At 49.6% G+C, this 17,112-nt stretch overlaps 1 protein-coding gene across 2 annotated transcripts in view; it reads left to right on the forward strand.

Moving 5' to 3' along the window:
- The window catches only part of JPH2 (junctophilin 2), a 65,611-nt gene that overhangs the window by 8,254 nt on the left and 40,245 nt on the right, over positions 1 to 17,112 (forward strand). For both annotated transcript variants that reach the window (XM_059133102.1, XM_059133101.1), the window contains exon 2: positions 14,254 to 15,049. In XM_059133102.1, the coding sequence (XP_058989085.1) occupies positions 14,254 to 15,049 (796 nt within the window). The remainder of the gene's footprint in view (positions 1 to 14,253; positions 15,050 to 17,112) is intronic.

Consider the following 17,112-nt stretch of genomic DNA (forward strand, 5'->3'; position numbering starts at 1 on the left):
GACTTTGATTCGATTCGTTCTGCCTTGAGTCCTGCCAGTGTAGATGGAACTCATGCCGGGCACGATTCCATTTCGAATGTAGAATCAGCATAATTTAACCTCATCTTGAAAATCTCATGTCCCAGTTCACAGCCAAGGGGCCACTGTGACAGCTGGCTGAGTTGCTGTCCTGGCAGCTTCTTGGCTTTCTCCGGGACCCCCGGGGAGGAGAGTGGACCCTCCGCAAGACAGGGAAGTGGACACAATTAGTCCTTCTTCTCTGCAGACTTGCCTTCTGTGCTGCATGGGTCCAACTGGCCGAATCTCTGCACACACACTCCTGTCCAAGGCCAGGCCCTTGGGATTCATCAAGTTCGCTTATTTCCAGACTGTTAATTCTGTGTCCCCAGCAACTGTTCCCTGGACCAGCCCTTGCTGCCACACCCTTGTGAGGAATGTTGAGGGCCTTTACTGAGGGCCCTGGTTGAGGCTGGGGTGCAGTCTGAGCAGGACAGAGTTGTTTCCTGCCATAGACCCGAGGGCTGTCCTTGTCCTCTCCTATGCCTTCTGAAGTCAGAGCCCCAGAGTAGGTGGAGAGTTAGGTTTGGTCACAGGTAAAGCATCCAGGACCCTTACTCATTGCTCTAAAACAGAGTTGGTTGACTCTGCCAGACCACCTGGCAAAATCCACAGAATGATCCAGGGGCTGTGGGAACTCCAGAACCCACTTCCCTCCAGGCAAGTAGAGAGCATCCTGTGCCTAGAGGTATGCAAGCATATGCTGCCAACTGTCATATGGACTGTGTGGAGTCGGGGACACACACTGAGGTCTGAGAGCTGCGCACAGCCTGCAAGAAATGGCTCCATTGGGCATGCACAATGGTTTTATCGCTTTTATCTTTTTAAGATTCATTCATTTATTTTAGAGAGAGTGAGTGAGCATGAGCATGGGGGAGGGGCTGAGGGAGAGCAAGAGACAGAACTCTCATGCAGACTCCCCACTGAGCATGCAGCCTGACAAGGGGCTCAAACCCAGGACCCTGAGATCATGGCCTGAGCCCAAGTCAAGAGTCAGACACTCAGCTGACTGAGCCACCCAGGCGCCCCTGTGACTTTTATTTTTAATTAAATTTGACTCCTTTATGGATACCATCTTCACAAAGTGATCAAATTTCACATCGCTGATGACAGGACAACCTTACAATATAGACCCTTGATGGGACGCAGGGAGAAGGGCGCAGCCCCACCACACTCTATCCCAGCTGGGAAGGCGTGGGCAGCAGGTGGTGTATGCAGAGTCTCGTGGGCCATTGTCAGACTCTGGCTTTTCCTCTGAGAAGAATAAGGCCTATGAAAGAATAAGGCCTTCTTTATCGAATGGATAAAGAAGATGTGGTATATATATATGTATATACATATATTATATATATATATGTATATACATATATTATATATATGTATATATATATATAGTATATGTATATATATACACGTATACATACATACATACACATACAGCGGAATACTATGCAGCCATCAAAAGAAATGAAATCTTGCTATTTGCGATGACATGGATGGAACTAGAGGGTATCATGCTGAGCGAAATAAGTCAATCGGAGAAAGACAATTATCACATGATCTCCCTGATATGAGGAAGTGGAGATGCAATGTGGGAGGTTTGAGGGGTAGGAAAAGAATAAATGAAACAAGATGGGATCAGGAGGGAGAAAAACCATAAGAGACTCTTAATCTCATGAAACAAACTGAGGGTTGCCGGGGGGGTAGGGGGTGGGGAGAGGGTGGTGGGGTTATGGTCACTGGGGAGGGTATGTGCTACGGTGAGTGCTGTGAAGTGTGTAAACCTGTTGATTCACAGACCTGTACCCCTGGAGCTAATAATACATTATATGTTAACAACAACAACAAAAAAGTGACATAATCTGACCTTGTTTAAAGGGATTCCCTTGGCTACTGTGTTGAGAGACTTTTTAGGGGAGAGTTGGTGGTGCAGAAAGGGGAGGAGCAGAGAAGTGAATTAGTGAGTTTATTGCAATGTTATGGGTAAGCATATAAGTCTGGAGTGCCACCCTGCAGCAGTGGCCATGGAAAGAGGGAGGTAAATCCCGGGTCTGTTTTGAAGGTAGAGTTGTTAGATTTGCTGATAGACCAGACAGGGGGAGTGAAAGAAAGAGGAGTCAAGGCTTTGGCCTAAGCCATGGGAGGATAGCATTGCCCTGAGCTGAGATGGGCCAAGTGTTCGAAGAGAGAAGGTCAGGAGCTCAGTGTTCGACATTATGGGTGAGAGAAGGCCTGTTGCACATGCCGTGTGGGCATGAGGGCTGTGGGTAGGCCTGAGCATGGAAGGGGGGCCTACATGACCAGTGGAGGGTCCTTTGAACCTAGACTCTCCTTGATTTCTTTTGCCTCCTCTACAACCAGTTATTTCTGGTTTCCAAAGCCCTCAAGATTATTGAGCTGACTCAGAGTCTGGCAAAGGGACTTCCACCCAGGCTACAGGTCCCCAGGGCTGGCGGCACCCAGGTGATTTGCTTGATGAATCCCCTGCTTATCATGTGAGCTGTGGGGTGTCATCTGAGGTGACAGCCTCTGGATGCGGGCGTGGTGGAGCCCTGCAGGCGATGGGGACTTGTCCTATACCCGCTGTAACCTGACCCTGCTCCCAGGGTCAGGTTAAGCACTGCTAGCTCCTCTGCTCTGGGTTACCTCTCAGCGATCCTGGAAAATCAGGGACAGTGGAGCTTTGATAGGTGGCCACATTTGGGAGCCCTGGGAATAAACTTTGGTGTCACCTCACAGGCAAGCCAGAGAGCAAGGCATTGGGATTCAGTATCATGATTGATTAGCAATGTCTGTTGTGGTCACAGTGTGGGTAAGAGATGGCCCATATGACAGTTAACTTGCTGCCTTGAACTAGATGGTCTTGGAGGGCCAATCCATGTGTGACCTTCTTGGGACTGAAATGGTCTCACTTACCCACCAAGTTGCAGTTGCCTATGAATGTGTTACACATTTGCAGGTATCAGGAGAGAACATGACAGTGTGTATTACACATGTGGTGCTGGTACTAGCTGCTACCAGCTCATAAGAGCCCATCCCTAAAATTTTCAGAAATGTTGTAAGCTGGCTGTTCAACTGTGGCCTGACTAGCCACTGTGGGTATATTTACATGATGGAACTTGGCTAGCACTACAAATTAGGGTTGTTTGTTTATTTTTCCAAAGGGCTTTTCTACTAGCATAACACTGAACATTGTGCTAATATGAAATCCCATTTTTTCCTTGTCCAGATTGAGGGTAACCAACCATCCTGCTTTGCCTGGGAACTGTCCTGGCTTTAGTACTGAAAGTCCTATGTCTTGAGAAACCTTTCGGTCTAAGGCAAACTGGGATGACAGGTCACCTTGCAGTTCTTTCCCATGAAGTGAAGGGAGCCAGCATTTGTTGAGAATCTGAGATCTCTGCTAGAGAACCATGTAAACTCTCTAGCAACCCTGCGAGGTAAACTTTCTATGTTTACTTTACTGACTAGAGATAGACTCAAAGAGAATGTGCCCAAGGCCATGAACTTGTACACTCAGCTGACAGTCTCTGCTGAATGCCTTCTATGTGTCAGTCATTGCACTGAGTGCTGGCAATGCTATGGTGAGTATGGCAGCCTTGGCCCCTGCCCTTAGAAGCTTGTGCTCTAACAACAGAAACCAGCATTGGACAGCTAGTTAATTACAAGTGGGATAAGCAATTTGAAGGGAAAGTAGAAGCGTGTATGGGGGTAACAGGAACTTGATCTGGTCTAGTAATCACAGAAGGCTTCCTTGAGGAAGTGGTGTTGAGGCTAAGATCTGAAGGATGGACAGGGCATAGCTAGGTAACAGGAACCACACTGTGCCTGGCAAAAGGAACCAGTACAAAGGCTCAGAGGTGGGCACAACAAAAGGCTGTTGGGTTCAAGAAAAGGCAGGAGCACAGAGACTGAGAAAGAGTGGAGTCAGTGAGGCTGGAAGGTTGGCAGGGCCCGGATCTTGAGGGCTTTGTGGTTCATGATGCAGAGTTTGAGTTCATCCTTATGGTAGGTACTGCTGGATACCTCAGATACCACTCCAGAGCAGTGTCCTCCTTCTCCCCACCTGCTGCCAGGAGTGCTGGTTGCTGATGGCTCGTAGTGGGGGCACTGTCATCTGTCAAAGAGTTGCCCACCTCAGTCGGCAATGCATAGCTAATTAGTGCTTCATACAGGAGTTCAAAGACCCAGCCTCCTTGCACAACCCTGAAGGACCATAGCAGCTCCAGAGCTCCCCAATGGGATCAGCAGAAGCCTTGGTTCTAATAGTTCAACTTCTGCTCTGGAATCCTGCTTCCCGATAGTTCATTCCAAGAGCATTGCCCCCAAATCATTCACATACAGTCTTCACTTGAGGACCCAAGACAATCCTTGAGGCACTCAGAAGCCACTGCAGGGTTTTAGATGGTGTCATCTGGTCAGATCTACATCTTATTAAGGAGATGACTCTGCCAGCGGCAAAGGGTAGACTGAAGCATCAGGGGAGGTGAGAGACCAGGGAAGATGCAGCTGTGGTAAATCAGGGAGAACTGATGCAGCCTGGACCAGACGGATGAGGAGGAGATAAAGAGAAGCAGGGGAAATGAAAGCAAAATTCAGAGTTGGGCCCGTGTGTTTCCAAAGCCCAAACCATTTCCATTATTCTGTTGCCCACAAAGACATGTCAGGCCTGGCTTGCTTTCTCAGCGACCCTGGGTCTATGGTCTTTATCAAGGTGGGGTAGAGCCAAGCTGGGGCGGGGGGGAGGTTCCCTATTCTCAGGAGCATTTCCATAGTTATCTGTGATATATGGGCCTGGAGGTCACCACCATGTACATTGGTTTACCTGGTCCAATTCTGGTGAGCCCGGACAAGAGCCACTGACCCATGGACTCTCTGGTGCTCAATCTCCATCAAACCCCGTCTGAAATCTGCTGATGACACTTCCATGGTCCTGTCCCAAGATCTTGTCCTAACATCTGACCCTGCGTGAGAGAACTTAGAAAAGGGCTGGATATGACTACTAGCAAGAATAGATGAGATAGAGATAAGATAGCTATCATAGGAGGTAAGAAGTGACAAATGTCTCAAGCAATGAGAGTATGGAGGAAGGAAGATAGCCCAGGAGGGTTTCCTAAAGGAGGTGGCTTTGAAGCTGCGCTTTGGTGGATTTGGGAAGATAAAACTGGGAGGGTGAATTGGGACTAGGTCATGGAGACACTGGGCTGTCAGGTCAGGACGTCCATATTCAGCAGGGACCTCCTGGAGAGGAGCTAGTCATGATTCTGCTCTCTCCATCTCTGTCCAGTCCTCCAGTGACACTGATGTTAAGTCTTCAGATAATCTTCTAGAAATAGGTAGACATCCCTGGCCAGAGAGGGTGGTGTTCTTAGTGTCCATTCTGTATTCAGAGGCAGAATCCCTGATCTGGTCCGCTTGTCTCTTCTCTGTTTCAAACTGGACTCTGGATCTCCTAGACTTCCCTTGGGTTTCTGAAATGGTTGGCTTCCTTAGAAGATTTGGGTGAGAACTTTCGAACCTTTCAAACCAAGTCATTTAAATTCTTGGTTTCAAGTGTTCCAACTATGAAATCAGGATGATGATATCTATACTTGTTACGATTTTTTTTTTTCTGCAAGTAATAGAAAACCCCAAGTGAACTAAACAAACACTTTCTATAGAAATATAATGTGGGCTACATAGGCCATTTAAACTTTGCTAGTGAAATTAGTTTTAATAATATTTTTTATTTAACCCACTACCCAAAATATTGTCATCTCTATGTGTAATCAATATATAGTTATTAGTGAGATATTTTACATTTTTTTTTTCGGGTACTAATTCTTCACAGTCTGGTGCTCAACAACCACATTTGTCTAGTGGCTACCATATTGGACAGCACAGACTAAAGCAATAAGGATATTTATGATCTCATATAAAGAAGAATCCAGAGGCAGGGCAGTCTCAGGACTGGTTGACTTGGAGGCTCAACAATGTCAAGGGCCCAGGTTCCTGCTACATTTTGCTCTGCAATCCACAGTGTCAGCTCTGTTCTCAGTAGCTCCCCTCATGGTACCGAGCTGGCTACCACAGCCCCAGGGGTCACCTCCAGGTGGCAATGGCCAGCAGCAGAAAACTATGTTTCTGCATGTTTCTCTCTATAAGAACTAGGAGCTCTTTTCTGCTTCCCCTCTGGTCTCAATGCTGGATTCCATCAAATGCTCACGTTGAATGCAATCACTGGCGAGATGGGTAGACAGGAAGTCTGGCTGAGAGCAGTCAGGATCTACTCCTGCATAGGGAGTCTTTCTCCGAGGCCCAGGGAGGAGAGCTGGGCCCCAGGACAGAATGAGGTTCCATCAGCAAAGGAACGGTCTCCAATTGGGGAAACCACCAGGATCTGCACAACACCTGCCAGGCATAGCAGGTTGTGGGTTTGACCAAAGAAACAGAGCCCACTGGTTAACTGGAAGTCAGTGGAGAGGTTGTTTTTTTTTTTTTTTTTTAAGATTTTATTTATTTATTTGACAGACAGAGATCACAAGTAGGCAGAGAGGCAGGCAGAGAGAGAGAGAGAGAGAGAGAGAGAGAGAGAGGGAAGCAGGCTTCCCGCGGAGCAGAGGGCCCGATGCGGGGCTCGATCCCAGGACCCTGAGATCATGACCCGAGCCTACCCAAGCTGCATATCAGAACCATCAGAGACGCTTTATAAAAACTCGGTGTTCACATCAATTAAGTCATACTCTCTGGCCAGGAAGGTGGATCTTGTGCTGTAGATGTGGCTTCCAGAAGCTACTCTGGCATGTGGTTTAGAGGGTGTGGAGGCGGATCTCAGTGATGAACAGACTTCCCAAATTTTCTTCCTCCCAAGGACAGATGCTGTAAGGCTCCCGAGTCAGAGAAGGGGCCAAGTCAGCCGAGCCTGGGCATCCCAGGGCAGAGACCTGCTCTCCGACAAACAAGCAGACCGAGGCGGAAAATCAAAGCTTGTCTCCTTCTCTCCCTCTGAGCTCTTCTGTCTTCCCTGGCTCCTTTTCATCTCTCCAGTTAATCCTTTCTGGCCCAGCTTTTCTGAGCAAAGATTCTGGCCTGGCAAAAAGCTACCCTTTATTGAATGCTTACTATGTGCAGTGTCCTCACATATGGTTCACTTAGTCCATGGTCGACCAGAACTCCCCCACCGGCCAAGGCACTCTGTGCCACTGCTGCGGCTGCCTCACATTTATTTCTGGTGATTAAATCTTGTCCCTCCAGCACTTGACTCCCCTGAGGGCACAGGTCATGACTATATTTTTACCACCGTGTCCCCAGCTTCTAACATCAAGAATGCAGGATCCACAGCAAATACTGAATTCAAATAAATAAATGAACAATATTTGGAAGTAGGTATCATTACCTCCATTTTAAGAAGGACCAATGGAGGCTCAGTAGGCTTAAATGGTTCAGGCATGTTCCAGAACTATTTGGTGTCAGAGTGAAGGCTAAAACCCAGGTTATTCTATACTAAACTGCAGGGAGAAGGTGATATTCAGGTTTTATTAAATTTAGGGGCCTGGTATGAGGGACAGAATTATATTTACCAAGGTCATGGCCTTCTCCCGAATTTTGCATGCACCCCAATAATTCCCGGGGTTTGGGCTGCTAATATTAGACCTGAAAACATTGGCAGTTGCTGTCAGTCACTACTGAGCAATGTACCACATGCCGAGTCATGAGGGAAAGAAGAAAGTGTGGTTCCTGCCCCTGGAAGAACAGGAGGGTGTCACTGAGAAGAAGATACAGATTCATCAGATGTTTGCTGTGGGATTCTTTGAGCCTGGGATCTGGGCTAGATGCTGGAATCATAGCAGGAGTAAGCTGGACATGGCTCTCTTCCTCTTGGAAGTCAAAGTCCGGTGGGAAAGGCTTATGGTGAAGAGATGATCTTAGTAATTATTTAACTGCAATTGGGAGAAGTGAGAAGTGGTTTAGGGCGACATGACATCAGGTAGCAGTACTCAGGAGGTAGGGCTCAAGAAATCCTCCCAGATGAAGTCACATTTAAGCTGAAACTTGAAATACCAATAAAAGTTGGCTAAGATGGGCGCTTGGGTGGCTCAGTTGGTTAAAGCCTCTGCCTTTGGCTCAGGTCATGATCCCAGAGTCCTGGGATCAAGTGCTGCATTGGGCTCTCTGCTCAGCAGGGAGCCTGCTTCCTCCTCTCTCTGCCTCCCTACTGTGATCTCTGTCTGTCAAATAAATAAATAAAATATTTAAAAAAAAAAAAAAAGAAGAAGAAGAAGTTGGCTAAGAGAAGAGAGGAGAAGATTCTGAGAAGGGGTGTGGGAGTATGTGCAAAAGTCCTGAGGTAGAAAGGCAAGTGTGACTGGAGAGCTGCTCAAAACGAGTCAGGAGAGGTGGTCAGGGGCAGCCACACCAGGCCTTGTGGCCTGCTGAGAATCTTGGCTCTCACCAAAAGGTAGTGGGAAGTCCCACTGTGCCTATAAGGCCAAGTGAGGGGGCCAGCCCAGAGGTTATCAGGAGGCACTTCCCTCCACACAAAGCTCCTCTCAGCCAGATGGCTGTGAGTGAGGTCCTCCTGCTCCCGCTCTTCGGATGTGGATGCATTCTTCCTGTCCCCAGGGAGAGCTGCCCTGTCTTAGAGAGAGTCAGGCTGGGGATGGCCCCAGCACTTGGCTTTTCCCCCTTCCCAGGGCCCCATCACTCCCAGCCTCCCCTGGGTGTCTGTGCCTCTTGCCACTTGCTTGTAAGTTTCCTAATATAGCCTGGCTGTTTCCTCCCCAACTGGTAGCCAAGAGCCGCTCTCCTGTTGCAATCTCAATTTTTCTTGGGCTTAAAGGGACCATGTCAGCCCATCTCATGCCAACTTTAAGCTAAAGGTAGATTGGCTGATTTAATTTCACAAACTTGTCCAGCCCAGAGATTAGATGTTTTACCATCTTCTCTGCTCTATTCTTGTTCACTTTTCCCTTTCATAGATCTTTTTTTCCTTCTTTCTTCTGAGCACAGTGGAAGGAGCACAGCTAAACACGGATGTGAGTTTTGGTATATTTACTAGCTGTGCTGTCTTGGGTGAGTCTTAGAGGAACCACTAAATACCGCTCTAGGAGCGAGCCATGCAGATTTCTGGAGGAAGAACTTTCCAGGCGGAGGGTGCAGAAAAGAGACCATGGCTAGTGTGTGGGGGCAACAGCAAGGAGGCTTTTGTGGCTACGGTGGAGTAAGGGAAAGGGATGGGGGATGAGATCAGTAGGGTCTGTGCGTCACTAAGGACTTCAGCTTTTCCTCTGAATGGGAAGAGGCAGAGCGGTGTCACGATGGTGACTTTATTACATTTGAACAGAATCCCCATGATAGGCGTGTCAGGAATGGATAGAGAAGCACAGGGTGGAAACAGACCAGCGTGGCCACCATCATGAAAATCCCAGTGAGAGGCTGTTATGCCCCGATAATGGGTCCGTGATTAAAGGAGCGAGACTGATAGAAAGCGAAGGTCAAGGAAAGCTTTATTTTGCACCAAGCATCAAGAATCTAACCGAACATTCGGGGCCGCACCTCTTACAAGAGAGGGCGACCCTTCTGTTTCACAGACTAGCTTTTAAGGGCAAAGGCCACGCACAGGTGGCCAATGGGTTTGTAACACACACAGGAAACTCCACAGTGATGCTAGGTGACCAACTGAGTTACAATTTACCCTAGTAGACATTTGAACCAGCCTATTACACCTTGATTGGGATTGGCGCCCAAAAGGCTCCTAAAGGGCGGGGCCCATACTCCTTGGTAACCAGGGAGACAGTATGCACCCCCCCCAACTGATCAGATGTCTCCACCTGGCCTGACCCACCTTTGTATCTGGGCTTTGTTACCTGTAAATCCCCTGGGGGAAGGGGAGCAGGGATAGTTTCTAAATAGGTCCTTACAGAGACAGGGGTGGCTTGGGCTACCATCTGGGGGAGTGAGAACTGGCTGGATTTCAAACGCACTGGGAAAGGAGAGTTGACAGGATTTTCCGACAGGTATTTGCAGAATACTGTGCTGGGGTGTTGGTGATATTTTTTTTTCTCCTTAAAGGTTAATTAACTGATTAATGAATCATTTCATCAAGGTATAGTTTCCACGCAACAAAATGCATGTCAAGTGTACAGTCTTGACAAATGTATTTACCTGTGTAACCACCAGCACCATCAAGGTAGAGAACATTTCTACCAATTCAGAAAGTTCCCGTAAGTCCCTTTGCAAGTGGATCCCTCTTGCCCGCAGCCCCGGTCGGTAACCACAGATCTGCTTTCTGTCATTCTGCATCATCAGCTTTTTTCCAGGCTTCGATGTAATCGGAATCACACAGTCTGTATTCTTTGGTCTCTGGTTTATTCACTTAGCGTGTTTTCGAGAACCACGCCCTATAATCAGTAGTCTGTTCCTTTTTACTGCTGACTGGTACTCTACTGTGAGCCCGACAACCTGTCCATCCATTTAGCAGTTTGCCAGCTGATGGACACTTGGGTCGTTTTCACTTGTTGTTGTCATCTCCTTTTTAATCTTCTCCCTGAACCCTAAAAAGTGGGTATTATTTTTCCATTTTCCAGATAAGCAAATTGAGAATCAGGAGAAGTAACGAGGTTCTCCAGATGAGATGATGTGTGAGATCAGTTTATCTCGGGCTTCTCATCTCTATCTGTCCTTCTGCCTCTCATACAACGTGACCACACGGGAATGAGCTTGGAAATGGGAACACAGTAGTCTTCCATCGATCCATCTCCCAACTGGATCATGCCCTACACCATGCTCTCATTTCTCTGTTCTCGGCACCTGCCCCACACACCCATTTGAATTGGTTTCAAACCCAGTTCTGCACCTTCCTTACTGGGTGACTTTGGGCAAGTCACATAACCTCTCTGAACCACTCCACCTGTGATGGAGATCATATTTATATCTGCCTCTGAGATCATGCCCAGTGATAGCTCCTTTCTCTGTCTCTCTCTACTTCTCTTTGGCCCTTTTACGGTTCGTATTCTATGCTCTTGGTTTCTCACGGCAGTCATTGAAGGGAATTCTGCCGTCCCTCTCACTGATGGCTGCTCCTGCCTGCTGTACAGAGAGGCTGCAAGACCTGGGGACCTTACCCAACAGATTAAACTAGATTTTCTAGTGGTAAGGCCTGGAAATTGATTTTTTAAAAGATTTTATTTATTTGATAGAGAGAGAGAGAGATCACAGTAGACAGAGAAGCAGGCAGAGAGAGAGGGGGAAGCAGGCTCCCTGCTGAGTGGAGAGCCCGATGTGGGGCTCGATCCCAGGACCCTGAGATCATGAACTGAGCCGAAGGCAGAGGCTTTAACCCACTGAACTACCCAGGCGCCCCTGAAAATTGATTTTTTTTTAAATGTTTTAATACTATGTGGTCTTTTTTTTTTTTTAGGATTTTATTTATTTGACAGAGATCACAAGTAGGCAGAGAGGTAGGCAGATAGAGAGGGGGAAGCAGGCTCCCTGCTGAGCAGAGAGCCTGAGGTGGGGCTCAATCCCAAGACCTGGGATCATGACCTGAGCTGAAGGCAGAGGCTTTAACCCACTGAGCCACCCAGGTGCCCCGGAAATTGATTTTTTTTTAAAGAGCTTCTAAAGAGCCAGAATAGAGAACTGTGGACTCAAGAGCGTGAGCTTTGGGCATCAGACAGACTTGGGTTTGGATTCTGCTTCCTTGGTCAAGTCACTTAACCTTTCAGATCACCATCTTCCTCTTCTGTAAATAAGCATCATCACGGAACCCACCTTTCAATGAGCCCTGGGCACTATACGTGACTCTTAATGGGATCTCTTCATGCAGAAGGGTCTGGTGGAGGGACAGGACTGGAGGCCTGAGCTGGAACAGCCTGTGCTGGGGGGGACCAGGCAGAGTTGATTCACATGGACACACTGTCTCCACCTGCAAAGTCACGGTGCCCAATTTCTAGAAGGCCAGCATCTCAAAGTTAGGTCAAACTTTAGAGAGCTTCATATCCAATACAGTCATTGCCAGACAGGGCAATTAAGGCCTTAAGAAGGAAAGAGAGTTGCCCAAGGTCACACAATGAGATGCAGTTTCCAGACAAGTTCAGCCAATCAATCAGCAAATACTTATGGAGCACCTCTATGTGCCAGGCCCTATTCAAACTATTGGGGCTGCATGAGAGACCAAAACAGGAAAGATCCCTGCCCTCATGGAACTTCTATTCTAGTGGGTAGAGAAAAGCAATAAATATAATAATTAATTCATAGGATATATTAGAAAAGGATACATACTATAGAAAACAGAAGTAGATTGGGGATACCTGGGTGCTTGTAGAAGTGCAAGCAGATCTGGAGGAAAAGAGCTCCAAGCAGGGGGAACAGCCAGTGCAAAGGCCGGAAAGCACACCTGTTGGGCTGAGCTTAGGAATCCCTTTCCTGGCTCATCGTTTCAATATCCTACCCACCCTGGGCATTTGCTGGAAAGAAAGCCACTTTTTTTTTTTTTTTTTTTTTTTTTTTTTTTTTTTTTTTTTTAGTTAACTAGGGTAAAGTAGGAGATTGTGTTTAAAACAAAGGCTCTGAATTTCCTCCCTTAACTCAGTGAACATTATGGCAGGCACTGTTCTACATGCTGAAGGCATGAAGATGAAGGCAGGGAATGGCTTTCAGCGGACTACTTACGTAGACTCTTTTCCAGGAGCTCATGTGCTTACACTAATGGACACACAGGGCCTCCACTGCGATATCTCCTTGTACACACTACTATCCTACACACACCCATGGTCTCACACAGTCTTAGCTTCCCTAATGCCCACAGCCCCATACACTCAGCCCCAAGTGCTACATATTACTCTGTGCCTTAAAACTGAGACAGCCTTGCACACCCAGAACCTTCCACACACCCACAATGTTGCCTCTAGGAACCTGGGCACTTACCCCACTGTGTACACACTGCATTGCACACTCTGATCTCATATAGTCAAAAGATACTGACATGCATGTCCTTAAAGTCTTCTATACATAAGGCCTTGCACAGATACACGCTTCCGCATGCTTTCCAACAGAGTCCCATGCTCTCCAGCATTCACACTACTCTGCAAATTCACTGTCTTATACTTTCATGAACTTGAACATGCACGTCACCTTGTGCAATAGGATGACTATGCACATGCATTTAACCTCACATACCAACAGATGTGTCTGCTCATACAACTCCATCCTCTTTGAATTTCTAATGGTTTTGCACCCTTCCTTATGTACTCAAGACCTCAAATACTCTCGTGACCTTGTTGCATCCCATTATGACACTTATGTGTTCTCAGTCACCCTCTGTGCACACACAGCCTTGCACACTCATGATTCAGCACATTCCACTGCTTTGCACACTCCCACACAGGCAAATATTGCCATCACCCCACAAACTGCCTTGCCCACTCACTCTTTTGCATGTTCAGTCTTTCGTGTGTTTCAAAATCTGTGCACTCGTTCCAATTCACACCTGCTGAACCTCAGCTGCTTGGACATCTTCACACTTTGAAACTGACTCACCCGTGCTGTGAATTGTGTTATGACTGATGATTCACAGACCTGTACCCCTGAAGCAAATAATACATGATGCGTTAATAAAAAAATTAATAAAACTGACTCACCCTATTTTGCACACCTGTGACCTTGCTGTGTTTCTACCAATAGAAATATCTCCTCTATTGTGCAAACTGCTTCTGGCCACCCACTCGTGTCCTCAAACAACTGTTTAACGGCATGCACTGTGGGATCTCAGCTGCTCACACAGCTTCACACACTGATGTGACCTCACTCTGTCGCGCCCAGCGTGACCCTGTCGTGGGACCACCACGGTTAATAGTCACACCATGGCGCAAACTCCTGGCCATCCACTTGTGTCCTCACACAGTCGTTTAACCGCATGCACGCCACGGTCTGGCCCGCTCACACCGCTTCACACACCGCCGTGACTCCCACAGCCTCACTCTGCCTCGACCACTGTGCCCCCTGCGCGTTGCCACCACCCGCGGTATCCACAGGCCCGCGTGATCGCCTTCCGGCTTGCGCACCTACGTCCTCGCACGCTCCGCGACGCCCCCGCCGTCCCCACCCGCGCCTCGCCCGCCCTCCCCACTGCGAGCTCCTAGCTCCGGCCCCGCTGCCGCCCCGCGCCCGGCCCCGGCCCACGAGCCGCCCACTGACGCGCCCTCTCCTTGCCCGCAGGGACCTACCAGGGCCAGTTCACCAACGGCATGCGCCACGGCTACGGCGTGCGCCAGAGCGTGCCCTACGGGATGGCCGTGGTGGTGCGCTCGCCGCTGCGCACGTCGCTCTCGTCCCTGCGCAGCGAGCACAGCAACGGCACGGTGGCCCCGGACTCGCCCTCCTCGCCGGCCCCCGACGGCCCCACGCCGCCCCCGGCCGCCATCCCGCGCGGCGGCTTCGCGCTCAGCCTGCTGGCCAATGCCGACGCGGCGCGGGCGCCCAAGGGCGGCGGCCTCTTCCAGCGGGGCGCGCTGCTGGGCCGCCTGAGGCGCGCCGAGTCGCGCACGTCGCTGGGCAGCCAGCGCAGCCGCGTCAGCTTCCTCAAGAGCGACCTCAGCTCGGGCGCCAGCGACGCCGCGTCCACCGCCAGCCTGGGCGAGGGCGCCGAGGGCGCGGAGGGCGCCGACGAGGCCGCGCCCTTCGAGGCCGACATCGACGCCACCACCACCGAGACCTACATGGGCGAGTGGAAGAACGACAAGCGCTCGGGCTTCGGCGTGAGCGAGCGCTCCAGCGGCCTCCGCTACGAGGGCGAGTGGCTGGACAACCTGCGCCACGGCTACGGCTGCACCACGCTGCCCGACGGCCACCGCGAGGAAGGCAAGTACCGCCACAACGTGCTGGTCAAGGGCACCAAGCGCCGCGTGCTGCCGCTCAAGAGCAACAAGGTCCGCCAGAAGGTGGAGCACAGCGTGGAGGGCGCCCAGCGCGCCGCCGCCATCGCGCGCCAGAAGGCCGAGATCGCCGCCTCCAGGTAGGCCCCGGGCTGGGCGCAGGCGGAGTGGGCCTTGCTGGGGAAGGGGTTCTGGGCCGGGTGACCCGGGAGGCCCAGGCTCCAAGCCTGTTCTGCTTCTTTCACCATCAGGGGGTACCCCGTGACTTTTAGAGAGTCAACTGGAGGCGCTTCTATTCCCGTATCTGTGGGTCTGTCCGTCGATCCATCCATCCACTCACCATCCATCCATCCACTTAACTACTCCTTCCCACCCATTCATCCAACTGCTCACTCACTTACCCCTTCCATTCATCCAGGCTAACAGGCACCTGAACAACCATCTCTTCACCCCACCTACCCACTCCACTTTCTGTGTACCCATTCAGCCGCCAGGCACCCAGTCATCTGTTCCCTCACCCAGCCCCTCCTTCACCTAACTTCTGCACTAACCTCCTGAATAACCCCTCCATAAGGACAACGACCCCTCACTCAGCCTCTCTGCCATCTCTCTGGACAGCCACCCATGCATCCAGCCACATCCTTGTCCACCCCCATCCACCCGTCCAATGCTCCCCCCCTTCCACCCACCCAACCTTCCAGTTACCCACCTATCCACTCAACCGCCTGGATGCCCGTCCAGACAACCATTCGGCCACCTCCCCATCCCCTTGGTCACTGACCACCCACATTCATTCATTCTACTTCTTCCACCCACCCCGTCATCCATCTTAACATCCGTCCATGCATTCATTCGCTTAACCACCTCCATCTGCCCAGTCTCCTCCATTTACCCAGTCACTCCCATCACCCAACCGTGCTTCCTTCAACCGAAACAACATCCATTCCCACCCACCTACCCTCTCCTGCAGGCACCCATCTGTCAGCCAGCCAGCCAGCCACCTCTAGAGCCCAGCCCTAACTTCTGTTCCGCAACCCATCTCTCTTCCACTCACTCAGCTACAGTCACCCAACTGCCTACTAGCCCTGAGTCCACTTACCTTCCTAACCATGCAGCACCCACCCTTTCATCCATATTCAGACCCCTCCATGTCTTCTCAGTGTACTTCAGAAAAAGTCTTGGGCGCCTGGGTGGCTCAGTTGGTTAAGCAATTGCCTTCAGCTCAGGTCGTGATCCTGGAGTCCCGAGATCGAATCCCGCATCGGGCTCCCTGCTCAACAGGGAGTTTGTTTCTCCCTCTGACCCTCTCCCCTTTCATGTTCTCTCTCTCTCTCTCAAGTAAATAAATAAAATCTTAAAAAAAAAAGAAAGAAAAAGTCTTAATATTACCTCCAAAATGTATAGTTCTTGCTGTATATGTGGTACTGTTTGAGTAACTTACAAATATGGAGTCATTTAATCTCCTTATGGTACCTTATAAGATAAGTTCTGGTTTTATTTCCGTTTTACGCATGGGTTAAGTGAGGCTTACAGAGATACAGTGACTTGTCCCAAATCACCCAGGTAATGAATGGCCCTTCCTAATCTGGTTCCTACACTTCTATTCAGCCTCATTTTCTACCATTCTTGCCCTGGACCTGAATTTTCGTCTCTGAGCTAGTCATGCTGGCCTTGCGTCATCTCTCTTTAGTTCCTTCTGCCTGAGAGTTTTGTTGCTGCTGGTTCCCCGCCTGGACTGCTCTTCCTCCCCCTTGTTGCTCATTTAATTCCTACTCCTCCCTCGGAGCTCAGGTCCAGCCTGACTTCCTCAGGGAGTTGATGGAGCCCAGCCCCCTGTTAGAGGCTGACCTCACTCAACTGCATGGACGTTTTCTTTTCTTTTTTTAAAAGTATCTTATTTATTTATTTGACACAGAGAGAGAGATCACAAGTAGGCAGAGAAGCAGGCAGAGAGAGCTGAGCAGGGTCCCTGCTGAGCAGAGAGCCCGATGCGGGTCTTGATCCCAGGATCGTGGGATCATGACCTGAGCTGAAGGCAGAGGCTTTAACCCACTGAGCCACCCAGGCACACCTACTGCATGGATGTTTTCTTACAATGTCTCACATTTGCAACTTTATGTTCCTTATGTGATTTGTTTTTAACCTGCCATTTATAAAGGGCTCTCTATGTGCCACTGTCCTACGGCCTTTACATAAATGAACT

Source organism: Mustela lutreola, chromosome 9, assembly GCF_030435805.1.
Source record: "Mustela lutreola isolate mMusLut2 chromosome 9, mMusLut2.pri, whole genome shotgun sequence".
Taxonomy (NCBI): Eukaryota; Metazoa; Chordata; class Mammalia; order Carnivora; family Mustelidae; genus Mustela; species Mustela lutreola.